The 26,963-nt window shown below is 35.6% G+C and overlaps 1 protein-coding gene across 1 annotated transcript in view; it reads right to left on the reverse strand.

The window, feature by feature from the left end:
* Positions 1-26,963, reverse strand: part of BCKDHB (branched chain keto acid dehydrogenase E1 subunit beta) — a 109,092-nt gene that overhangs the window by 57,699 nt on the left and 24,430 nt on the right. Inside the window, exons 6-8 of the mRNA XM_050314268.1 lie at positions 25,134-25,242; positions 21,159-21,256; positions 18,390-18,500 (exon numbers count right to left, since the gene is read on the reverse strand). Of these exons, the coding sequence (XP_050170225.1) occupies positions 18,390-18,500; positions 21,159-21,256; positions 25,134-25,242 (318 nt within the window). The remainder of the gene's footprint in view (positions 1-18,389; positions 18,501-21,158; positions 21,257-25,133; positions 25,243-26,963) is intronic.

The raw sequence follows: 26,963 nt of genomic DNA on the forward strand, positions 1-26,963 counted from the left end.
GAAACAAAATACCATCAAGTCACCAGGAAAATAAGTAAAACAGTCTGAAATTTTATTGCTGAACACAACAATACTTTTATTTTCTCCTATTGAATTACTCAGTAGCTTCTAACATGATTCAAATAACAATGTGGGACAAAAAACAGTGTCCCAGCAAAAATCCTGCCTTGATCTGAAAAGAAAGATTAAAATGAAAGTGATATTTCTTAAAGCTGTAGATGAAGAAAAAGACTGTGAGATGAATTTAAGAACTTGAAGGCAGAATAGACAGAAATAAAACACGAATTCTGGAAAATGAGAAGTGTAAGAATGTCAATGAAGAAAACAGTAAGGAAAAAGAAAAGGTCATAGCAAGAGAGAGGTCAAGTTTTTGAAAGAAAATACCTGGATTCTAGAAGATATGAAAAAAGGAACTGAGAAAAGTGCTGGTAATACCAGTTGTGGTATATCCCTTGTCTGTTTTTCACTCTGGTTCATATTGGGAGTTCTAGCATGACCAGGACAGCAGTGAGACTTTGTTCAAGCCATGACAATTCACTCTTAGTCTGATCTATGCAATTTGCTCTTTATGACTAAACAGTGCCTTCAAAGACTCCCATCTGTTCTGCCCTATTCTAAGATTTAAGACCCCTGACAGTCTTCCAAATCACAAATATAACTGTTTACCTTTCCAGGAGGAAAAACACCAAAACCAACCATGCACAATGCTCAAAGATTCCCTTCTAAGACATAAAGCCTTCTCAGGCTACTATATTGAACTGATAGAACCAAACATCTCAGCAAACTTTCAACAGAAAAAGATTGAATATCAAGTTTTAAGACTAGTATAAATAGCATCTGAACTCTAATAAAACATCATCTATCTGTAGGCTAATCATGACAGTCAGAACATCTGATAACACAACTAATCAAGTGTAATGTTTCAGAACTGGGTAACAGGGTTTGGTTTTTTTTTTTAAACCACAAACAGGAACAGAGAAATTCTGTTCTACTCCTTACCAAGATATTGGCATGGCATGAAAATAAGTCTCCTTGATGATGAAAGATATTTTATGCTTGAAAAGACTTCTGCCCTGAGTCAGAAGTCATCTAAATTGCTCACCAGGGAAAAACTTTCCTAAGTTGATTCCCATTCCCTGCATTTATTTATCTAACCACAGATTGTGTTCTCACAAACAATCCAGACATTACTCGCTCTTATGATGTACCCAAATAGCAAGTGAAAGTTAAAAGGAGATTTTTCAACTCAAGACTAATATGGAGCCTTCTAAAAAAGGGAAATAGATGTTTTAAAAGGATGTTCTAAATGGTGAAACTTTCACAGATACAGTTTGTCCAAAACAATGAACTCAGTACTAACTCAGAGTCCTCCAGTTGCCACATGTTCACAAAATGTTTTAGACACAGAAGAAGGGAACATCATTAAGTTTCTAATCACCAATAAACACCTGTGAAGGTGTCTTTTAAGTGTGTAGTGGGGAAAGAATCACTCTGTTGATTTCATATCAGCAACTGTCTTTTTCAAGTAACATTGCAAGAATCACATTGAGGAAGACCAGAGCATATATGCTAAATCTGAAAGCTCGTGCATTTTATAATCTGAAAAACCAATTTGAAAATTTACACTAGACTTCTAAAAAAAATTCACTAAAACTCCCAAAGAAGCAGGAGCTTCAGCATCTATGAATCCAGCATCTGCTTCATTCCTGTTTCCTGAATTTAATTCCAATTTTGATAGCAAAAATACCACTTCACAGACAGTTGAATTAGTTTCACTGCAGCTGTTGAACCCACTTATGCCTAGGATTTATTGAACTTAGAATCTGAATTACTAACATGGATTATATGGGAAAGCAAGAGGCAATACAATGGAAATATCTGAACAAAATGATCACTAAATAATTTAAGAAAAATATGAAGTAGACCAGGATGGTCAGTGAGATGTCTGAAAATGAGAGTTGTGCCATCTCTGACCCCTTTAAAAAACAAGCTTTAGTAGGTATCTAATGGATGTGATAACTATTGGAAGGATACAAATTGTTTACAGAATGTTTTGCCAAGTATCTTGCAAACCTATGCCTTAAAAAATACTGTATCCCTTGTTTATATTCTTCTTAATATATTTTTTTGTATTACTTACAACTTTATTTTTCTAAAGTAACAACCAATTTGCCTTCTCTTTTCACTCATTCAGTGTTATATTTTGTCCTATTCTCTCTCTATCTCTTGTGCCCTCTTCATCAAAACCATCTAAGCAATCATCGTGTCATTTCTTCAACAGTCTCCATTTTTTCCTATGTTACACACACTCTGTATTTGGCCTACTTCAACCTATGGAAGAATTAATAGTCATTTACAAGGTATATAATCATTTTCAGGCTGTCAGCCAAGAAAATGAGGGTCCTGTGACCCTATTTTTCTGTCCATTTGTCAGTGTCCCAAAAGTAATTTTGCAGCCATTAAAAGTATTAAGTTCCTTCAAGCTTGGTAAAAATCAGCTTCTCTGAGGAAGATTAGTACTCCTACTTAGTAAATTAACAAAAGACAAGATGCACTTAACACTATCTTTCCCACCGATCTTTCAGCAACCAATAATGGCCAGTCTTCGCGAGCGAAGATCCGGGGAAGGTCTTTACACCTTCCAGCCTGCGCACTGGATTTTTTAGGTGAGACACAGTGTGCGCGGAACTGAGCCCACCCTTTAATCCTAAGGTTCATCTGCCGGGGCCAAGCGAGCTTGGACGGTGGCAGCGAGGTCCTCAGGACGTAGGTGGGTTGCCTTTAAGTGCTAACGAGCCCCACCTGCCCGGGAGTGGCCCTGACCGGGAATCGAACCCGGGTCTCCGCGGTGATAGCGCCGCGCCTTTACCACTAGACCACCAGGGGCTCCTCAGCAACCAATATGCATCAATAAATTCTCTTTGTCACTTTTTGTCTAGCCAGCCATTTCAGAGAGGAGCTGAGCATCCTAACGTAGGTAAATAGAGAATATGCAACGGTGAAAGGTAGGAAATACAGAACATAAATCCATATAAAAACGAGCTTTAGTACTCACACAGTAATTATTTTTCATTCTTTATCACAATGTTGTTACCCAAGGTAAAGAAATCAATTCATTCCTGTGCCTTCATAGCATTGCATGGGAAGAGAAGAGATGGTAAGGCCAAATCCCAAATCCATGGAACATATACTTGAGAGTTCTGTATGCGTTTTTTTTCCAGATCTCCATTTAATGGAACATTCCTACTATGTTGTTGGGATTTTTAAATCATTAATCATTCTCAGTAATTTACCTATAATGTTTTAATTTCAATTTCCATAAAAAACCCATCAAACATGAGATAATAATTATTTTCTATTTAAGAAGCAACTCTGCTGCTTCTGCAACAATTAGTTTGATCTTTGTGATGTGTGTCTCTCAATCCAGTAATTTTGATATAACTTCTTTTTCCCCAGAAGAGTGACTACAGCTGCAATCCTTGGGATAAAGGTAAAACATTACCTCTTGATATCAACTGATTAAAACTACATGATGACTCAATTTATATAAATTTGCAGGTTTTACTATTTCTGTTTTCTGGACTAATTGCATGTGACAAGAAGTCTGAAGCTCTATGATGTGAACAGAGGTTGATATTCAGCAATCTTTATTGTAAATTTGACTTTTATAAACTATGAGTTTATTTTCTGACAAAACCCACTATTACAATCTTCCAGCATGTTCCATCAAAGTCTTCCATAGCCAAAATAAAACTAATAAAAAGATTAAATTACACTAAAATTAGAACTTCTTCCAGTGCTCAAAGACATTAAAAAGGTCAATCATATGCTTTTTAGTTCTACACTATTCAACCAAATTCATTCTCCAATTATCCATTTTCATTAATTTTAACAGCCTTTTTGCACAAGTGACATGCTACTTAGAGCTATAGTAAGACAATGACATTTGCTGGGTTAGCACAGGACAATAAAGCATTAATATACATAAAAACTATCACAAAATACATGCATTTGTCACTGATGTCAATGGAAATCTCTTCAAACACCAAATCAAGCCTCAGATTTGAGAAACATGTTTCTTGACACAAAATAGCTACATTTCTTTGCTACATTGAACTCTTTAACACACGTTAGCCCAAAAATCACTAATTATAGTGATTTCAAAATATACACAAAAAAGAAGTCTGCCTATAGACAAAGAAATACACTTCATTTTTAAATAGCCTCTCCTGATGACCTGAAAAACTGATATAGATTTTTTTTATTATACTGATCACCACAGAATCAAAATGAGTCAGCAGCGTGAGCAATAAGAGTTTATAAATATTCCTTATCGTATTTAGTGTATACTCCCAGAAGATTTAACTATCTGGCTTCTTCTGTTCAGCATGATACACAGACATTTGCATTTCTCACTTAGATAAGTAGCTTAAAAGACATGTTGAACCCTTTACATGCTTATCAACTAAAAGACAGCAGTCATCTTTGTTCGTGGCAGAATAAATACTCAAAGCCTGTAATTCATTCACTGCAGAGTTCTGAATATTGCTGAATAATAGTCTTTGTTCCCTCATTTCTTCTTATGCCATACTGTTAACATATCTGAGACACAGTGTTTACTCTAAACACTTTGAAATGTGATAGTCTTAGACTACGTGTCACACGAATATTTTTCTCCCAAATCACTAAGGCAGTTATGTCTGACAGCAGATAGGACGCAGACAGAAAATCATGAAGTTGGCATAAGAACCATACGAGGCCCAAATGAGCCCTTCTTGTCTGAAGCTTTGATTTCCTAATGTAATCCTATTGAATAACACTCATTCCAAATCAGGAATTAATTCTACACCACTGTAATCATTAAAATGCCTGTAGAGATCTCCTCGTTTACATCCTGTACATATGTGGGGAACAGAGAGAAAAGATGTTAAATACAGATCCATGAACTACCAAGGAGCCTTGTACTTCTCAGAGCACGACAATGGAAGAGGCATAACCAAATTCATCAATCGACCAAAACTGTATTTGACCAGAGTGTCACTTCACTTTTGGACAGCCAACTAGCAGAGCTGTAGATCTGTTATAGATCTCTAAAAAATTTGATTTGCTAGTGGAAAGGTCAGATGGAAGACCAATTACCAATTACGTACTGTAGGTAGTAAACAAAATGTGATTGTTTACTAGTTCTCTCTATTTTCCTACTCTGAGCAACATTTGCTTACAGAAAACCACTTGCTACACACCCTCTCTTACAGAAGCTCTACAGCTTACTGCTCCATAACAAATTCTGTGTTTTCTTATACTCTTTGGAGCTATGTTTGCAAAAAGCTGTTCAGGAGCAGGTTCATCATAGTTTCTAGATTTCTCAGGTAACATTTTATTGAGTGGAATGTATTCATTTTAGAGAACCTGTTGCTTAGCTTTTGTTGTCACTTAGTTTCCTCAAAGGGCAACTGGTTAAGCACATACTAAATGGCTGGCATGCAGAATTCAGAAAATTGGAAAAGGGGACTAAGGGTCTGTTTTGTAGTGCCTTGAAGAAAATTAGACAAAATATCTAAAGCTTTAAAATTTACTGGAAGTCTTAAATAATTAGTGTATTTACATTAGACAACACCAGAAAAACGAGAGATTAATACAAGTTTTATACATGGGAAGACCATGGCACAAAGAAATTGAGTAATTTGACAAATATCTTAAGTAGCATGTGGTAGAAAAGCCCTAACTAATGCAAATCACAATCTCTTCCTTTATACTTTCACATTTCTAATTATGTTTACTTGTAAAAGCATTGGGCCTCTAAATGATGTAATTTTAGATTGCTCAAAGTCTCCTATTTATTTAAAGATGATCATTTCTGTATTATCAGTTATGTTTTATTTCTTTAGAAGTTTTTCATTGTATACAGCTCAATATTTTAAGGACACGTGGAGAAAGCTTAAAACTTCATCACATCAGCAATTTCCTCAGTACTTTGCTGAATCATCAGCTGCACAATCATGTTGGTTCTGACATTACTTTAGACGGTAATGAAACTAATACTGAATTAATAAAGAATACAGGAGGAAGGGGAAATATGAGTCTTCTGCTTCACAGTGACCTTTATTATGATCTTTTCCCAATACTGAAAAAAAAGGTATTTTATTATGGAGTACTGCAGGTCAGAAAACTAGTTAACACTATGTTCCTTTAAGCAAAAAAAGTTACAGTCTTATTAAATATTTACAACTACTGAAATCCCTGAGAAAAAAATATATAGCTAAATTTATCTTTTGTATTAGGCAAATTCCAGTGTGCTACTAAGTCATTTCTGAAATAAGAAAAGGTCCATATATTAGCTTTTTAATTACCCAAATAATTGCCCCTAGAAAATCTCTTCTCCTAGAAAATGCAAAAAGCATTGCAACATTTCACTAGTGCAAGCAAATGTAATTAGGTCTAACACTCAAGATCTTTCACAGGTTTAACTTCATGATGGTACTTTATACATGATGGTACTTAAAAACCTATACAATGTAGATGATCCTTTAAATCTAGATGGATACATAACCAGTAACATATGCATTAACTACTTCAAATACATTTTGATTGTCCAGTAGAAAGGACAATTTACAAATGATTATGTAGACTGATTCACAGAATCACAGAATCTGCTGAGTTGGAAGGGACCCACAAGGATAAAGTCCAACTCCTTTGAAAGATTTATTTTCTTTCACAGGAAAATAAAACTATACTAAAATAAACTACTGACAAAGTTTTTAAGATCTAAAAATCACATTTTCCTTAGTCAATCCATTATTTAAAACACCATTAAGCTCTTAGCCAAAAACAAAAAATTACAGCATCAAGAGATTTCTCTAACATGAACAAAAAAACATAGTTGGTAATCAGAATTTAATTGTTTCCACAGGCTTTTTAAAGTGCAACATTTGTTGCCATCATACTGCAAATAGTTCAACACTAACAAGTGGAAAACTGAAAGTCACATTACTGTGCTTAATAATCTAAATTTACTTTTTTCTCCTCAACTCTAACTCCATTCTCCCTGTAAGAAGAAGCAGAGGGAAAACACACATATTCTAAATTTAATAAAGAAATTGAAATTTCTAAAGAAAAACCTTGAAAACTTTGAAAAAAGTAATAAATCAACTTTTGCCTTTAGTGCTAAAATAGTGTACCAATTTAATGTTAAATGATCAATAGATGCCAAATACTCTTTAAATACAAAATAGATTCCCCTTTTGCAATAAAGCCTTTTAAGCCCTTCCTCCTTAAGGAATTTGTAGCCTTCCATGGTAGCACTATTTTGAACATCAAAGTCTAAGTGCGTGTCAGTCAATGCACCAAAAGTGCCAAATATGATAATGTAGTATGGATTAACACCTCCTGGTAAGGTTTGACTACACGCCAAAAGAGTGGTTTTACAGTTTTGTGCAGACCAACTAAATTCATGAAACTGGTAGCATAGTTTTTTTAGCTGGATAGAGAAATCAAAATGCACACCTACAGCACAGGCATTATACTGTAACCAAATGATTTTAAATTACCACTTACTGTTTTTCTCACCTGGAAAGTTTGATTAGCATTCTCTGTGAACAGTTGCAAGTCTTAAGCTACAAGACACAAACCAAGGTACAGTTCCAACTCACAGCACACCGCACTGCTGATCCAAGTAATGCGACTACCCTTTAAACAGAATATTGCTCAGGCAAGTGGATAAATATCTCACACATGTATCAAATGGAAAAAAAAGAATGAATTGCATGATCTTAAAAATATATCATGGTAAGCATTTATAAGACTGGCAGCTTCTTCAAAAAATTTAGGCTGAATGAACAATTCTCCTCACACCACACTATTTTAAAAAATGTTTAAAATTATTCTCATGTTTAGCATGGTTATTTTAGATTGCTTCAGATTAAGACCTTCCAATACTTTATTAATTTCTGGTTGCTTTTCTTATACATTATTTTTCATATTCTATCGTCAATGAGAAGAAAAAATGGTTTGAACTAATTCCCCCAAAGACTTTTTATAATTTTATAAATAAAAATCTTGCCTATTTTTAAATTAAATAAACTGGCAAAACAACTACATAACACCGACACCGCCTGTTCACAAGGTACAAGACTGATTAATGGCAAAACCATTTGCAGAGTAATCACCCAGGTATAAAAGTAGTGGAGGAAGAACAGTGTCAATGAGATAGGACAAAACAAATTTCCTGCACTAACGTTTACAAAAAGCAGAGAATACCTGATGTCTCTGCATGTTTAGCATTGTAGTGAGATTCATTATGCAAAAAATGCATAAAATCACACCAGAACCATACAAATGCGTACTTCTTAGTCAAGTCATGGGCAGAAGAAGAGGACATGAATCAAGCATATGACAACATTCTAGCACCACCAATTCCATCTCCTGCTTTTCCTCAGATGTCACTTGTCCATCCCGCTTTTCCTACCACTAAGGCCAAATTTTTTCCATTCTTCTCAAAGTAATGATGACGTATGTCATAGCTCAAAGTGCTTCCCTTCATCCGGATCCTCATTTTAACTAGTTTGTACTTTAAGTACAAAGGTTAGAAATTAATATAAAACATCTCTGAAAATGGATACCAGAAAGAAGAGAGCAACACAAACAGCAGCAAATTTTGTTGGAATCAGATATTACTTTTTTTTTTTTTTTTCATTTTGTTCCTAAGAGAAGAATGAAGTTGAATAACAGCAAAGCTTTCCTCTTTTTCAGCACAGAAAACTGAATATGCTCACATGCCAGAAATGAACAGGTACAAAATCTCCAGAGATACTAAAGGGCTGATATTAAAAGGTAAATTAGATGAGCATCTTCCAAGAGATGAAGCCACATGGGTGTCACAGTATCACTAATCAGCTGCTGTATCCAGCACACAACCAACAGAAATCTATATGCAACTTAGCTGGGAGCAAAATTTCAAGCTGAACAGACTAAGAGTAAAAGGTAAGATCAGTCCCCTGAAATTCTGTCCTGTGTTTACTGTAAAAGGATATTCTGCACAACAGGCAGCTTCTTGGTTCCATAGGGTTAGCTCTATATAAAACTGAAAGGGAAATCAGAGATAAGGGGAAGAATTGCTAAAATAGACTGATGTAATTTCATACCATAGAAAATTGTTATTAATTTTTTATCCTTTTATGTTAAAAAAATCATCTTCAGGAAGTTCTGGAATACAGAAAGTTTAGGATTTCCAAAAATGCAGATCAAATGAAACAATTTCTAAATTACCGGTATTAAAAGTTTTAAATATCAAAAGCATTTTGCACACATAGAGGTAGGGAAAAAATGAGTCTGACTAGTTTCTGGAGGAAAAAAACTCCAGATCTATCTTTTCATGTTATACTGTTATATAAGCATGCAATATTTAAATCCACACATCTCTTTTATTTTTCATTATATTACAGGAGAGTAATTTTTTGTTTTCCTATATCCACAAGCAAAAATAAAATGTCTACAAAGCCCACACAAATTCTGTCCTACTCTGTCGTATTATCAAGTGAAATATTATAATAAATTTCAGGACAGTCCTTATTAAAATATACTATAAAAAAACTTTCAATATCGTAAAGTTCTTAATGTGTGTCAGAGACAAGAAAAATTGTGTAACAAGAAGATATAATACATATAACAAGAAAATAACTGTTTTCTATCATAATGAGTCAATAAGGTAATTAGACATTCAGGATTCTATGCATTAATTCAGCTCATCAGATTTGCAGAGGGAATCAGTCACACAGGCTAAAGAATTTCAAGAGACATGGGGGATTTTAGGAATACTCCATAGTAGATTGCCAGAAAAAAGTTACTGTAGAATATACTGAGTTTATTTAGAAACCCTTCGACTGTGGTGTGCACGGTAGCATGGCAGACCAAAAATAAGAGCCATCTGTAAGTATGGACTCTTGAGCACAAAGTAAAGATATGGTAAATGGTTTGTCCAGTCCCACATCAGCGGTATCAGAGAAGACAAGAGCATGATGAAAACTGAGTCTAATCAATATATCTATCAGGTCAGCGTTTAAGATACCATCCTATTGGGTATAGTTCTAAGACCTTTGGAAAATATCTTAATGAAAAAAAAAATTCTTACTATCAAAAAATCCAGTAATGTTTACACTTGGAAATCTCTGCAGTCTACATAGTTTATGCTTGATTACAAGCATTTCAGACTGCCTTCACAGAAAGCTCACTGTGAATAGAAAAATACTTACAAGAAGCCAAATACAATGCATTCTGCTATTAATAAAGGCATATGCTGTTAGACAATAATTCACTAAAAAGCATGTGAAATATTGGTATCACAGATTTCAACATTATGTTTAAAATCATTGCAGAAATACTTAAAATTACATTCTCATGGGGTAAAGGTTAATAAAGCACAAATAATAAGAATCTACAGCATTCAATCCAAAAAAAACCAAAAAAAAACAAAAACAAACCAGTTTAAAAGACCAGCTGGCTTAACTAAGTGATAATAGCAGGATAAATAGCTACCGGCATTTAAAGAAGGGCAATACTGTAGGGAAGCAATTATTATCTCCATGGAAGAATGATTCATACACAATTACCATCATGGAGCTTCATCCCAACTACCATTAGCATTCAATCAGCACCAGTTGTGAAGAAAAAAAATAAACACACATAATGGAGCTATATTTAACTATAGACTACATACCACTACTCATTTACTTACATAAGTGCCTTTAAATTTGAAGTTTGTAATATGGAATGTGACCAAAAAAGAAAAGGCTTTATGAAGAATTCATGGATGGTATCATCAGCACTATACTCAACGTTAACAGAAACTACACACAAGTGCCTTTTCTCTATTCAAGGTTTTCTATGATCTGATTCTTTCTCAAGTATCACTTATGAATACATACGTAAAAAGACTGAGAACTACTTTCATATTGGGTGGGAGAAAGGAGAAAACAGAACTGTATATACACAAACACCTCAGCACTGAGATACTTCCCTGAAACAAGATGCATAGGAACAAAAAACAAGGCTTCCATTCAAAGTTTTCTTGAAATATAGATGAGAAAGATATGAATAATTGGTTTCTAAAATGGTTATGTATATATTCTCATAACTTTAAAATGACTGCCTGCAAGCGTGGCTCCAGTGTTCTGCTTTTGGAAGCCAACGAACAGTCCACAGCACACTCTAGTAAACTGAAACTACAAGACCAAAAGACACAAGTTTCTTATGGAAACAGTGACAAACTGTCATCATGTAAGCAGTACAACTTTAATCATATTTTATAGGTACAAGATCCATTCAGTAAGAAATCCAAGGAGCAACATGTAAAATGGCAAAAGTTCAAGAACAGATAGCCAAGAAACATAAATCTGATCCCAGGATACCTGTGCTACAACTATACAGTTTGATGCCTGGTGAGTGCATTTAATGCATAAAAAAACCACATCAGGCTTGCTGATCTTGATTTTCCTTTATTCACAGTCCAAATAGATGAAGTAAACTTAAAGGAATGGGAACAACAAGCTGGTAGACCAATAGGTCTGCTAGGACATGCTGGTTCTTAAGTATAGTACACCAATGATCTACTATTGAAAATTATTCAATTGCTGATGATGTCTGACTAAAATGCCACTTGTGTATTAAGGAGAATGCTCTAATACATGCTGTAAAAATGGCTCCCATCAAAGCACCTTGATGGAAAACAGAGTTTTCCCCTGATCTGCTCCCCAGTGCTGTTCCCTCTGAGGAACTCTGCTTTCTCTTTTGCTCAGATTTGTTCTTTCCAATGAGCAGCAGATGGTTTTGCAGCCTGACAAGAACTTGTGCTGACCTCCATGGGGAGGTCTGCAGAACCCTGCCTAAAGAAAAGCAAGGCAAACACCAAGTGCCCAGAACTACAAACACCCTTTCCCTTGTCTGTAATAGTGTCCTAAAGAAGCAACTTCAGAATTACTATCTTTAATAATGTCAATCCATGAACTACGCTCCTGCAAAGGCACCACTATTTCTCCACAAAATTCGGAGCTACCCAGGCTCACAGTAACCCGCAAGCCCTTAATGTTGCAGTTCAGATTACAGTGCTTTTATTACTAAGTCATGAAGGAATAATTTTCCACATATCTTTGCACTACAGTAGTAACAGTTCAGAAAAGGTTAAGATGACTAATTAGGTAATAAAAGCAAATTTTCATCATTATGTGTGGCAAATACTTGTCTGCTAAATAATACAAAAACATAGAAATGTGCATTTGCAAATTTTCAGCTGCAAAGGTAAAAATGGCAGATGGATACTAATCAGTTTGAAGTTTAAATAACACACTTGGCTTGATTCAGGGTGGAAAAAAAAATGGCAACTTGCAGAATCCCTTAAGAATACTTAATCCTGAGCTAGATTTCCTACTTCCAGTAACACAAGCATATTTTTCAATATAAAAATCACTACAACAACAGAATTTTACCCCAAATGTGACCAGTGAAGCACTGGGAAGTGTGCCACTGGCTTTTTAATCAATACCACACCACTCAACAGTTCATACACAGAAAAATCCACACAGCCTAATCTATTTAAAGCTTCCAAGCTAATCTGTTAAGTATACAGAAGAGAATAAGACTTTGTCTGAAAACTTAATTTCTGAAAGGGAGGAAAGGTATCTTCAAACAGTTTTGCAGGTTATAAAGAAATAATTTTTATAGATATTATCTACACATCTCATGTTTCATTTTCTTGAGCATCACCCTTCATGGTAGCTTAGTCTTTCAATATTAACACAGCTAATCAGTTACGTAGTGTGAAAATGGCTGGATTAGGAACTGACATCTTTGCTGTGGCTGCACTAAATGCAGATGTCTGCATGCTCAAGCAACAGCTGGCAGTCAGCAGTGCATGGTCAAGGCAGAGGTGTCGTTATCAGCAGGGTATGTTAATTAACACATTAATTTCATGTGTTCATGTTTACAGGTGAAGGTATAATGGGGAGAAATCTCTCTTGATCCCAGTCCACTCATGCATGAATAAAACACAGAAATGGAGGATACTGACATTAGAATAAGTACAAGGAATGCATTCTCTCCCTCAGAAAAAAAAAGTTTAAAAAACCCAACTCCATGAACAGCTAACTCCTCTCTATTTGAATCATAACCACTGCATCACTCCAGCCCTAGGGAAAAAAGCAAGAGCTTTAGTCAAAAATCAGTGAAGATTGTCAAAATAAACAATAAACAAGAGACCCACTGAATTTTTCAGTGGCCCATGAAGTGACATCATGCTTTGAAAATGTATATATAGACAAGAGGCTCAGTAACCTAAGAACTGCTGCATTTCCTAAAGAAGCAGCAAAGGCAGCACATACTCAACAAGCTTATGTCACTTTTCTCACACATAACACAACTTTTTATGTTAATCTATACAGCTACTTATTTGGAGTAGATGCTGGGTTCACTTTCACTCCTCTAGGGGTAAAGCATGAAGAATTGCATCTTGTCTCATTCAGAAGCAATATACCAGAGCTCCGAGTATGTACAACCTCTACAATCTACTCCATTTTTCTTGCAAAAGACTTCAGAAAGATTACAGATCAGCATGTGTTTTAATGTATAAAAATATACATAAAACACACACACAGATTCTTCTTTTTATCCTAGCAAAGAGATTTCAGATATGTTTTTTAAACAGGCCAACCACTCATGTCAGCAGTAGGTGTCATCTGTGAGCTGTACAATGACGGTACAATTTATCTCACCTAACTTCATACATTACACTCAGTCAGGGCTTCCTTAACTTATTTTCTTTGAGATCAAACTTGTAAACCATGACATTTCAGAAGCCAACGTATCTCATCCAAAACTGCTGAAACAGCTGGGAAGAATGACTCTCAGGAGATATCCATTCTCTAGAATAGCTCTATGAGCTACTGTAACTAGCTTAACCTTCATTACTCATCCTTAGACATCTGAAGATTGACAAAAGAAAAATCTAGCCCCTGTTTGCACATTTACCAATCCGAGGAATTGTACCAAAAAGAAAGTTACAATTGTTCCTGGGATCCATTCAAAACCCATGGTAGTCTGCTCCAGGCAAGTGCAACCTCATCTCCTTATGCAGATGACAAATTCTAAGCTATTTCAAAACTGAACATAATCTCCAAAATATAAATAAAATATCAGTAAAATAGGCAGGAATTTTTATCTATGTTCACTATATTTACTCTTTATGTTTATCTGTGTTTCACTCAGAGCTATATATTCATAAACATGCTCATAGGAGCGATGCAAAGTCAAAGCAGACGCTTAACTTGACTAGAAGAGGCCTCTGGTGGCAGTTATGAAGAACAGTTCATAGTTCTAGGAAACATGCATTTTATAGAAAAAGCTACAGAAAGTAGATTAAGCAGTTAGATTTGCAGTGAAAATTCTGACATATGACTGCTCATCTCCAAAGCACTAACAATTTCAACCCACCCTTCTTCATGTCTACAGCACAGTTGGCAAATTAGTCTTAAAGCTGCATGTATTTCCAGCTAAGCAAGATTAAAATAACAGCCTTTACTGATCACAAAGGACGCCCCTTCCCAGCAATAAAACAGAGAGATGTGTTTTTACAACAAAACCCAAAGTCCTGCTCTCCAACACCACACAGACTCCCATCAGGCAAGGACCGTGCATCGCAGCACCAGCAGGAGAGCAATAAGGTTGCAGTGTAACACATGTGCCATCCTTTTCCTCTGCATCCAACACGACAAACAGACACTGGACATATTTCAAATACACATGTGCAGACAAGGTAAAACAAAAACATTTACGGAGGCTGGCACAAGTAACAGCCTGAGGCAAAGGGCAGCCTGTAACAGCTGATAATTTGCCTATAAATTGGACTGGAGTAAAAGCAATTCCATTTTCATTTAAGAGCCCACAAAGAGAACACAAGCAGGACAATGGACAGCTGAGGACTTCCTCCAGCACAGCCAGCTTTTCAAGTGCTCTCTTGGTCCCTGGCACTGGCATCTCAGGAAGGGAATAACAAGTCCCATCACACAAACTGATCCTTGTAAGACACTGTCAACTTCAACAGCTGACACAAGCAATTCCTCTTGGGATGAGGCAACAGCAAGCACCTAGAATGTAATTTCCAACCTTCTGTTTACATTGGCAATTACCTTAAAAGCTGTCCAGAATGCAAATTAAGTTAAAAAGTTTTCAGTGTTGCATAATGCAACCAACTAATGCACAAATGCAAACCACTAATTATTTTCAGCTGAGCAAAACAGACAAGATCTACAGAAGAAGAGAATTTAACGTTTCTCCCATCAGACTGACCAGCCTGCAGCCAAACTAACAAAAGAGCAATGCTAAAAACATTTACTATTTGGTATTTATTATAATAAACAGCTGAACTGCCTAGCCAACGTGTACTGTACCCTTCTTGAAATAACCCTCTTAATGATAAACAGATTTAAAGCCATAGGTCCATCTGTTCCATCTTTTAAAGGGATAGAGCACCTCTCCTATGAGGAAAGACTAAAAGAATTTATATTGTTCAAGCCTGAGGAAGAGAAGGCTTCAGAGAGAGCAAATTGCAGCCTTCCAATACCTAAAGGGAGCCTACAAGAAAGATGGAGAGAGACTTTTTACAAAGGTGTGTAGTGATAGGACAAGGGGGGACAGCTTCACACTGAAAGAGAGTAGATTTAGATTAGATATTAGAAAAAATCTTTACTGTGAAGGTGGTGAGGCACTGGAAGAGGTTGCACAGAGATGTTGTGGATGCCCCATCCCTGGAAGTGTTCAAAGCCAGGCTGGATGGGGCTCTGAGCAACCTGGTCTAGTGAAAGATATCCCTGTCCACAGTAGAGGGGTTGAAACTACATGATCTTTAAAGTCCATTCCGACTCAAACCACTCTATGGCTCTATGATCTTTTTATTTATGCTACAGTTACCTTAAAAGATGTCCAGAATTGAATAGGAGCTGAAAATCTTCATGAAGTATCTATTTTTAGAGCACATATTTGCAAAATATTGGACGGCTAAAGCTGTGCACTTCCTATGCACACCTGCATTTTTTACTGACAGCATTTCAGTGCAGGTTCAACCAAACAAAACAGACTTAACTGCTCATTCAAAGAGATGCTTTGTTTTCAAAGAATGACAACTCAAACCTTTAAAGAAGGAAAAAAAATTCACTAAAAAAATTGAACTATTTTACTTTTCCAGAAAAGCTTGTAAAGTATTTATTACAGCCAAAGTTTCTTTTCATATTGATGAGTAACTCAACACATCTCATTTTTTACAACTACAGAGTACATCCAGGTAACATGAAACACAGTGTTTTAAACAAACACTGAAAACACTTCAACTGAGAAGATCAAATTTATATGAAGGAACTCATAGCTATACATGCAAGTACACAACTTGTTACACATCCACAACCAGGCTGCAGGACACTGTCAACAGCAGATTTCCAACATGGATCGTTCCTGCCATAATCTGCTCCTCCCAGTCCCACTGGCAGTACCTCAGGCAATCATAACTGTGGAGAAATACAAGGTTTGCCACAGAGTAGCAGATCAATGGTTCATCTTTTCCTTTATCACACTTAATATGTTTCTACTCTATCTGACCAAAACCAAGGCCCTTACCAAGCAACTACATAATGACAAAACACTTTTCTACACAGTTGAGGTATTCCATGTATACAGAGAGAGTCAGATAAGGAGGTGTGCCTGATCTGCCCCATTTAAGCATCTCTACAATCTGAGTTAGCTGTAGGTATGATACCACTATGCCTTAAACTAGAAACTGCAGGTAGAGAAAGTACTCGATGGAATCACACATCTTTTTCAACCCAATGGCTCTTCCCATCCCTACGGTGATCTTAACTCAATACACCACAGTTACTAGGCCTGAGTTAACAAAGCTGCAGACATCTGTCAGTTTTCTGAGTGATTTCTTCAGCAGCATAAAATGAGCTAATGTACAGAGATAGAATAACTTGATAGCCAGGGTCCTGCAGGAAGCTCACAGCTCGAATAGAAACAGTAAGCGTTCTGCTAACCACACACCTTGTCCAAGCTTACACCAAGGGAGCCATTACTGCAAACAGAGGCATAAGCCTTTGGCTATGCTTTAATTGCTAATGCTGTAAATAATGCAGAAAGAAAAACACCTGCAGAACCTTCTGGAGCACTACAGTCCAAAAGCACATTTATCAGCATTTGTACTGTTGGATGGCACTCAGGTAAGTAGCTCTTCTCTCATTTCTCAAGTAGCTTGACAAAACATGGTTTCATGGAAGAGACGTAAGACTAATTTTCATGACTAACAATACTAGCATTTAATTTGCAGAATATAAGTTTATTAATGTATTTATAATATTAAAAGTACCTCACCAAACAGTTAAGTGAAAAATGAAGGAAAAAGACGACAGGAACCAAAAATAATGCCAAAATTGCTAAATCAGGACAATATGAAAAAAAAAGATAATAATTGGGAAATGGGAAATCAAGTTTTCCCCAATAAGGTTTTGTTCTAATGGCCTCAAATTTCTTTGGTGGGTTTTGGCGTGGGTTTTTTTTTTTTTTAATTTTGACAAATGACGCTTTTAAAAGTGTGCCTTTGGATTCTTACTTACATTTACAAAATCCTTTGGAAAATACTTCCCCTTCCATTTAATTTAAGGTCTTTACTCCCAAAAGCTCTTAGCTACTGAAGAGAAAACAGCATGGAGGGCGGAAAAAAGAGGTAAGCAGACCAAGGTACGTGTAAGTGCAATAACCATTTCCCATGGTTTCACAGTATATGGGAATTCAAATTCCAGTTTCAGCTGCCCAGTGTTTTGAAAGAAACGCTTTGCAAAATCAGTGACTTCCACAAAGAAGACAAGGACTTCACAGTAGCCATGAATTTCAAACTAGATAGTCTGAGAATAGTAAATGCAGCCTTTTCTCCCAAACCCAAGTATTCATATATCTTAAATCAAAACATTTATTTCTAGAAATATAGACAAACAAAACCAAGGCACGTTATTGTAGATCTAAAACTAGATAAAGGTATTAGACTAAAACAGCAGGGAAAAAAGATAAAGATTTCTCCTGATCTTTTCAGACCTAAAGACAGCAAAGGTGATACAAGGAGTCAGAAATTGTGGAAAAGCAGTTTCAAGTAGAAGTCTGACTAAATCCTGCCCTTTGCTTCAATGCAAAGAACATGAATTCTGACAATATTTTGAATCCTGAAACAGTGTTTGGTCCATGTAATGTGCATTTACACTGCATATATGATACAGAACAACACATACATTGCAAAGCAAAAAAATGTAGGTCTTTAAAGAAAGCTTAGGTTTGTTGTGGTTTTAAATTAACGTGCACCATTTTCTTACCTTGCAAATGGTCTCTGTATCCCAGGGTAAGATGGTCCTCAGATCAATAACTTCACAGGACACACCAAGCTTTTCTTGAGCCATTGCTGCTACCTCTTTGATCACGTGTACCTGAAAAAGCAACATATTATCACCAAATAAGCATGCAATTTCTGCGTAAGTTGTTCTAAATTATGCATATTCAAGCAGTGCTTACAATATATGACCCCCACAATCAAAGGATATGGGCATCAGTATGATAATATAATAATTTACTGGTCTTCCAACACATAGTTTAATACCACCATAACAAATGTTGCATTATCTGATTACTGTAATTAACATTTTACTAAAACAAAAACATATTCCCCTCTAGTAAGAGGCTATTACTGAACTGGAATAGAGATTATTCACTCTCCACCAGTCAAGGAATCTATTTAGTAGCATATGTAACTGCATCAAGGTAGATGTCACACAATCCACATCTATTACCATTCTTTTCATAAGGTATATTATAAGAGTGGAAAAGAAAGCAATACTACATACATTCAAAATTTTATCTTGACATTATGTTATAAAATACTTAAGTAAAATGTATTTCAAGCACTGGCTTCCCTAAAACAAACATTTGCAAGCAAATGCTCCAACACGGAAAATAACAACTGTTATGACAACAACTCAGATTATCCTCCACAAATATCTCAGCACAAAGTATTTCCTCGTGAGATATGAAGGTAAAAAAAATTTCTAGATATGATGCTGCCAATAAACTCTGGGGCTCTCCTCATTGTTAGAACATTTCATAATATAGGTTTTGGACTGTGGCAGATGACCTCTATCAAGCAATTTCTAGGCGTAGTAAGCGGTTGGAGGCCAAGGACCATTCCCCAAAAGCAATTTGGATGAGGTCATCTTGATCTTGAAGGCAACAGAATTTAACAACATGGACATGGTCAGGCAGTGTCAGTTGCCTGAGGGTCATGGAGCATTAATAAATTCTATACAGGGCAAAAAATCTACACAGAAATAAGATGATTAAGGATTTAAACACACAACTACATCATGCAAATACGAACAGCTAAACACCAAAGAACTATTTTAAAAGGTATATCACTAGAAGTATTGTAATAATAGAAAGGAAATATAGCTTGCAGTATTTTTGTTTAAACTTCTAATACATCTGTGCCTGTAAGAAGAACTTTTGAGAGTGTTCAACATGGCACACAGGATGGATATTTCTGCTATTTCTCTGATGCAAAAGGGAAAACGCTTACCTAGCTCACAGAGGATAAGGATTAGCTAAAGACAATAAAAGACTCAGCATAACTGGAGAGGAACTAAAAGCCTTTGCTGTCCTTCATTAGCACCACCCAGGAAAGCTTGCATAAGGGAACCCCACCAGAGCAGCAGCCAAGCAAGTCCCTTATGTTCATAAACATATGAGAAGTTACCAGCGAGTATATGCAACCACTCTGCCTACTGACTGTGCAGGATTGGTAACACCATCAGCAATCGAAGTTTAGGTGCACAACCCACAAACACCCTCTGCACAAACTCATTGAACATATTTGATCTGCATATGTGTGAAACATCTGTCCCCATTCTGTTTTACACAGCCACACCCACAGTTTGGTCGGCTCTTAAATCTGGATTAGGGCTGCACATCTGTCCTGTTACTTTTCACATCAAAAGAAATGCCTGTCTTAACTTTTTCCAAGCACCAAAGCACAGAGGTTTTATGAAGGATGTTACTGCAAGTCCTCTCTGCATTACTGCCTAGGGGGTAAATTCAGGATATTATTAAACCTCCATAGCCAGCTTTCAAGCCATTACTTTATCAATATCTGATTGAGAGAAATGAGTACAAGTAAAGATATTTAAGAAGTCCACAATTCAATATTAGTGCAAAGTATCAGAAAATAATAGGAATAAGCACAGATATAAAGGAGATCAAGTAGTCTGAGGACAAGGAAACTACCACAGAAAAGCACTGAAGATTACAAATTTCAAACAAAAGCCGAACAAAAAACAAACATAAAAAAAAATGATGACAACAAGAAGGCACAACCCCAGAGACCAATACAATACTCTTGTGAAGAAAGTTTCAACACTCTCTCCTCTAAAAGCTTCCCAAATACAATCAGGCCGAGAAAACAGCAATTTTTGGAAATTCCAACCTATACTGAAGTTTCTTTTCTATAATTCTGGAAAATGAAGATGTATTTTCTTATCAGATTTTTCAATATTTGCACATCTTAATTTGGGTAATGTGTGTATGTGTCCAATCATGTTCTTGAACAGCTTTGAAATGTAACTGTTAGAATCAAAACTATAGTAATGCCTATTTGTATTAAATGTTCAGGGAATTTTTAACTCTGTGTAAAGGAAACCCCAGACTACACTTCTTTAAATCCTGCAGTAAAAATCTATACTTTTCTTTCAGCTTAGTATTTTGAACTTTCCTCTCCCATCACCTTCCTCAGAGTCACATCTCACTGCCCCATTCTTAAATCTGTCACTTTTATAATCACAGACAAATCGTTAAGCCCCCACACATGTCCTCTTCCACATTTCCAGAGTCATCTTCAATCAAAAATGATTAGCAACTTGCACAATAAAAAGCAGGTTTCATATAACTACAAACACTGATAAACGTTTATTCAAGCATATAGCGATGGAAGATGCATGCAGTTCGTTGTCTGGCACGTGAGCTTGAATTCAAACATCACCTGACCCACCCATGGCCCAGGCTTTGCTGGGTGACAAACAGCTCGTGAGAACGTTACTGACCTGCGTGCCCCAAGCAACCATTGTCACATCACTGCCCGTCTGCAGCACCTCAGCTTGAGACAGTGGAATGTTGTAGGGCTCCACAGGAACTTGTTCCACTGAAATTTTTTTTTTTTAAAAAAAGGGGGAAATAAGCATTAGATTCCTTTAGTATTCAATATCACCCCATAAAAACATACATTAAAAATTTTCATCAGTGTTACTGCCATCTAAAAAAATAGATCAAAGTAGCATTAAGTATTAGCATTCATTTCAAAGGTTTAGTTGTAATTCAAATTATTTTTAATTACACTGTTAAACTCTACACTGAATGTATTTTTAATTCATGTTATATACCACAACAAGATGCATATACACACATACAAAAGACAATAATAAGTCCTGGTGTATATCAAGTCAAAATATCAGCATCAGATTTGGAGATGGACACTGCTACTTTTGATTAAAAAATGTCAAATAACCACTGCAGTTAATTCTAATAATCATCAAGACAGTCTTGAAATTATACTTCAAAACTCAGACAAGAAGGAACAAATGAACAGCTGCACCAGCACCCTCCTGATATCTGCCAAGAACGATGCTCCAAAGTTTCACATTTAAATTTAGGGAAAAAGTTTTCAGAACCTACACATAAAGGGTCAGCAAAAGCTTCTCATTATAGCAGTTTTAAATTAGTTGAAACATTTCTGCTTTAAAAAAATGTTATTGATTCACCAAAAATACACCAAAATTAGAGAGATAGGTAAAAAATAGGTATCTTCTCTAAGTCATTAAATGTGGTTCCAAACAACTTAAGACCCATTTACTAGTTTTCAGATGAAAAACTGTTGTTCTAGTTTTGAATCAATGTTCCAATGCACTATACATTGACTAGTTTAATGACCGAAATAATGATAAAGCATCTGTGTATCATATTTTTAAAAAATATTGTTTTGATCTAAAGGTAAACTTGTCTAATGCACCAGCAAGTCAACTAATACTTCTTAAAGTAAATTCTAATGATAAATGGAAAAAAAAATCTTACTCTTTCTAAATAAACAAAAACAATTTCTAAGGAAAACATTCTACCTTTTTTTGTTAACATATTTCATAGCTCATAAAATACTTATTGAGTTCCTGCTGAACAAAACTGTTTCTTGAAGTTATGATAAAGAATCCTACTGAGTGATTCCAGCAGTACTTTTTCTTCATTGTTATGGTACATCCAATACAAGTAGAATGACCTAGGTTTTTTCCTGACTTACAAGTAAGAAACATAGATTCAATAGATGAAACAACAGATCTTTTTATTTTTTTTTACAGCAGATGATTTTTTTTTCTTGTCGGTAATGATTTATAAATATCACATATTTCAGAGAAGCACAGAATGGCTGAGGTACGAAGTGACCACTGGAGATCACCCAGTCTAGGCCCTCTGCTCAGAGCAATGGCACCGGTCATTCAGGGCCATGTCCAGTTAGGTTTTGAGTATTTCCATGGTCAGAGACTCCATATCTTCTCTGGGCAGCCTGTTCCAGTATTTGATCACCCTCACAGTAAAAATGTTTTTGTCTATGCTTATGTTAGAGATATCTCACTTTACCTGAACAGGCACAGAAGGGACATACATATTAACTAAATCAACCTTTCTAAAAACATAACAGGAAATTCTGTTTCAGCATAATTCAACAACACATGTTCATTTAATCAAAGAAAAAAAATTTAGAAATGTATTTTAAACACAAGGTGCTTTTCAATATAGCAAAAAGTCAGATTTATTTGCAAACAATTTTAATGTACTAAAATATCAGTGTCTTTCTGTAATAATTTCTTTGAATAACAAGTGGCTAAATTAATATAGGGCTGAGAAAGAAAGAGAAGAAAGGTACATCTAGCCCTTGCTCACTGCACTTTACTGGTTAACAGTAAAGCAGACCAGGTTTTTGTGGATTTTGCACACGGTAAAACCTCAGGCAAAAGAAAGAGGTTCTGAAAGAACAAAACCCACGACTGTACTAATTGGTTTTGCATAACTGTCTTTGTCATGAGATGGTCACCTACATGAAACCTGGAGAAAAAGAAACTTAAAAAGATGCCATGGGACCCTCAACTGGAAACCCAGGCAACTGACATGAAGGAGAAGGTTTTGAAGTGAGTAGGATGCACCAGAGGAGGAACTGGAAGATGTACATGATATAAAAAAGAGCTTTTCCTTTGTGTAATGGTTCTATCCACTCATGAAAATTAAATATAATATAAAATTACACAAATTAATGAGTTTCTTATGAAGGTAAACCGTTCTGCAACAAGATGTCCATTAGATGAGCTCATCTATAATTCCTGGCAATTTTAAACGCAAAATTCAGCCTGTCAAAAATTTATAAGGAGGTCCAGATTTGGAAGGATTTTCTTTATAAGCCTTTGCAAAAACTCCTCTCCCCACTGATAATGATGAAAAATAGCACATGAAATTATTCTACGATATTCTTTCATAATAACTATCTAAACCAGGATGACAGTGTTTACATACAAAGCAGCCCAATCATCTATTACTGAAGAAATAAATTATTTTAAACCAAGTGTTTCAAATAGAGCAATTAACAAAAAGTTGTAATTATCAGCAAAAAAGGGTCATCACAATTTTAAGAGGCTCCAACATCTGTTGGTTTTTCTAAAGGAGCAGTCTGAACAGCAGAAAGAAAACACATGTTTTCTCATCTTACCTGTCTTGTCTCTATAACAACCACTGATGCAAGTCATATTTATTTCTACACCACCGATGTCATATATAGTACAATTAAATGAAACTGAAAAGGTCAAAAAACATTAGAGTAGGTTCTCCACAAGATACCTAAACCTGATAATGTCAAGGTGACTCATCTTCTCCTTTGATTCACGACCATTATGTGCTCTTGACACTGCTCAGGCTGTTAACTACTTTTCATAAATCAAAGCCGCCTTTTTCTTTGTAATTCAGATATTTTCTTAGTATCTCTGACATTTATGGGGACGTCACTACAGCACTTTCAACAACATCAGGATCTCGTAAGTTCAATAGCAACAGAATTCTTTCTATATATGTGTACTTGCATATTTAACTCTGGATTTTTACCCAGAAAGGTTTACCTTTCTTTGCTCCTTTCTAATATTACTGAAGGAAAATTAACATACACAAAACTTCTCAGGAACACTTGTATGGTTTATGTGGAAGAAGATAGCATCTGCTCCTTTAAGGGTGTCTGGACAAGGATCTTTACAATGCAAAAGGGTATAGAAGAGGAAGAAGCCATAAGGAAGAACACACAGGGACACGAGCCTAACCACCAAAGGATGAGGATGGCAGTTAGGAGAGCCAAATCTGCTCAGTCCCACCTACTGATAAGGGTATGAGGAATGTGGGAGCATTTCTTTCAGTAAAACTGTCTTATGAGGACCTTGTCAAATAGGATGGTAAAGAAAAGAAGAAGCTCTAAACAAAATATAGAGACACAAACCTGAAGATTAACACAGCAAAGACAAGAAACAAACCTCATCAGGAACACTCAGTGAAGGACTATCAAGAAACGATGGACACACTAAATGGTGATGGTGGGGTTCAGCTCTTTTGAAACAAACTTTGATTAGGAAAACTTATTTTACTATCTAGAGTTATCACAAGAAAGCACTTTAACTTCTGTCAAATTTATACTGCAGTTGATAAGGAATAATGCCACTTAGTTCTATTTCTTCTTTTTTTTAACTCAAGACTGTATAAAGCATTCCACTTCCAAAGTTAATTGAGCATGAATCAGACTGTAAATGTAAATTTATCTTTGCAGTCAGATTTAGATATCTTACCCAATTTTCACAATTCCTCTAAAAGCCCAAGGCCCAACATAGGTAGAGACCAAACAAGTTAAGACTTTCTGTTGAAATATTGTTTTAACAGTGACTATCAACACACATGTACAAAAAAAAAAAAAAAGTTGCTTTATTGGAAAATACACAAAACTTTACCTGCAGCTCTGTAAAGTATTTTAGGTTCAAAAAATATGCATGGATTTTTGTCCTCTATGCATGACAGCAGCAACCCTTTGGCCTGAAGAGGACTCCTTGGAATAACAACCTGTAAAAACATTTTTATATAATTTATTTATATTGCAATTCTGCTAGAAGCTTCCTCAATACTACTTAAAACTAAGCAATTATTTGCTTTAAATGAGTTTATGTACAGATTGAACAGTTCTTATAAACTGAATTAGTAATACAGCACTGATTTTAACACACATTCCAAATTTTGAATTTTATTTTGTTCCTTGATGAGGCTTTAATAGCTCCCCTCTATGCCGTGATTTAAACACTAAGGGACTCCTCTCAGATAAGGTAGAACTAACATCTTAACAACAGATGGAAAAAGGAACAGAAAAAGGAACAGAAGAAAGTCAGTCAGATTAAAATATATATATATAATATATATAATACTTTATATATTTATATATATATATATAAACTTAGTAAAATTCATGTAGATGTTTGAAAAATTCAGCGGAGTGATCCTCAGTTGCTCGGGTAAAGATTCATCAGAACACACCTAGAAGGTTTTCAGGCTTAGTCCAGTAAGTTTTGAAGACTGAAAAGGGAAATAGCTATTTAAAGTTGCCTTTCTTTGTTTACAGTGGAAGTCTGAAATTTGTTCATTTTGGAAATGAACAAACACCAATACATACCTTAAACTATTATCAAGCAAAGAAAACTAAATGAGGCCTCCAAATGTATCTGAATACTTGCAAGAAAAAAGTATAACTTATCTGCCAATAGAAGAGTTAATTGCCCAGAAGAGTTAATTTTGGATGCTTTAAGAGAATATTAGTTATGAAAACTATTTTAAAACTGGGAGTCACTACCACTACAGAAAATTATACCAAAAAGATCAGTTCACATTGAGGACATGACTGACAAAAGCAAACTGAAAAATGCATACTGAAAAGTCATGCTTAACAACCACATTTGTGTTATAAATTTAGAACTCAGCAGTAGAAATTCAGATCTGAATTTATTATCTGCTCAAAGGATGAATAGGACACTATGCAGTACATAATAACACAGCCAAGGAACTGTACTTGCTATTGCAAAAATCACTGCTAGAAACTCAACTGGAATACTGTATGACTATATCAACCCTTTGGAAAAAAAATTCATGAAACAGATGTCAAAAGTGCTCCAGAAATTGTTAACATTACTTTGATAGTTTGATTTGTTTGGTCTAACAAAATGAAGACTAAAGAGAATACAACTGGTTTAGTATATGAAACAGAAGGTGAAGAACAGGTAAGTTAAACTTATAAGTTAGCCAAGAACAAATATAGGCTGGAAATGAAAAGAAAGCTTCTAGCCATGACAGCAAATATTCTTACAATGAAATGCAGAGAATCAATATTAATGTCTTCCATGCATTAAGAAGTACATCCTCACAACAGCAGACAAAAGATACAGCCATCCAGTAGTGTCCTGTCACCTCGAAAAGCCTTGTGTTAAGTACCAATGACTGCAGTCCTTCCCTGAACAGCCAAAGTTGTACAAACTCCCTTTGGCTTGGGAAATCCAAACCTCACCTGCCACTTCAGAAAAACACAAAATAAGAGGGCAAAAATCTTCCACAGAGCTTAGTAAGAGGATGTTCTCCCAAAGGTCAAACCCTATCCTTCTCAGCTTGTAAGACATCACCTTTCCTTCTGTAATAATGGAGAAAATACATGTAGATAAGGGATGTTAGAGAATGCATCTGAACCACAAGTTCATGTGCATTTCTTGATTCCCATGTTAAGGGCTAGGTTTGGGTTCATTCAA

The sequence above is a fragment of the Myiozetetes cayanensis genome, unplaced genomic scaffold, assembly GCF_022539395.1.
Source record: "Myiozetetes cayanensis isolate MyiCay16 unplaced genomic scaffold, myiCay2020 scf2-11, whole genome shotgun sequence".
Lineage (NCBI taxonomy): Eukaryota > Metazoa > Chordata > Aves > Passeriformes > Tyrannidae > Myiozetetes > Myiozetetes cayanensis.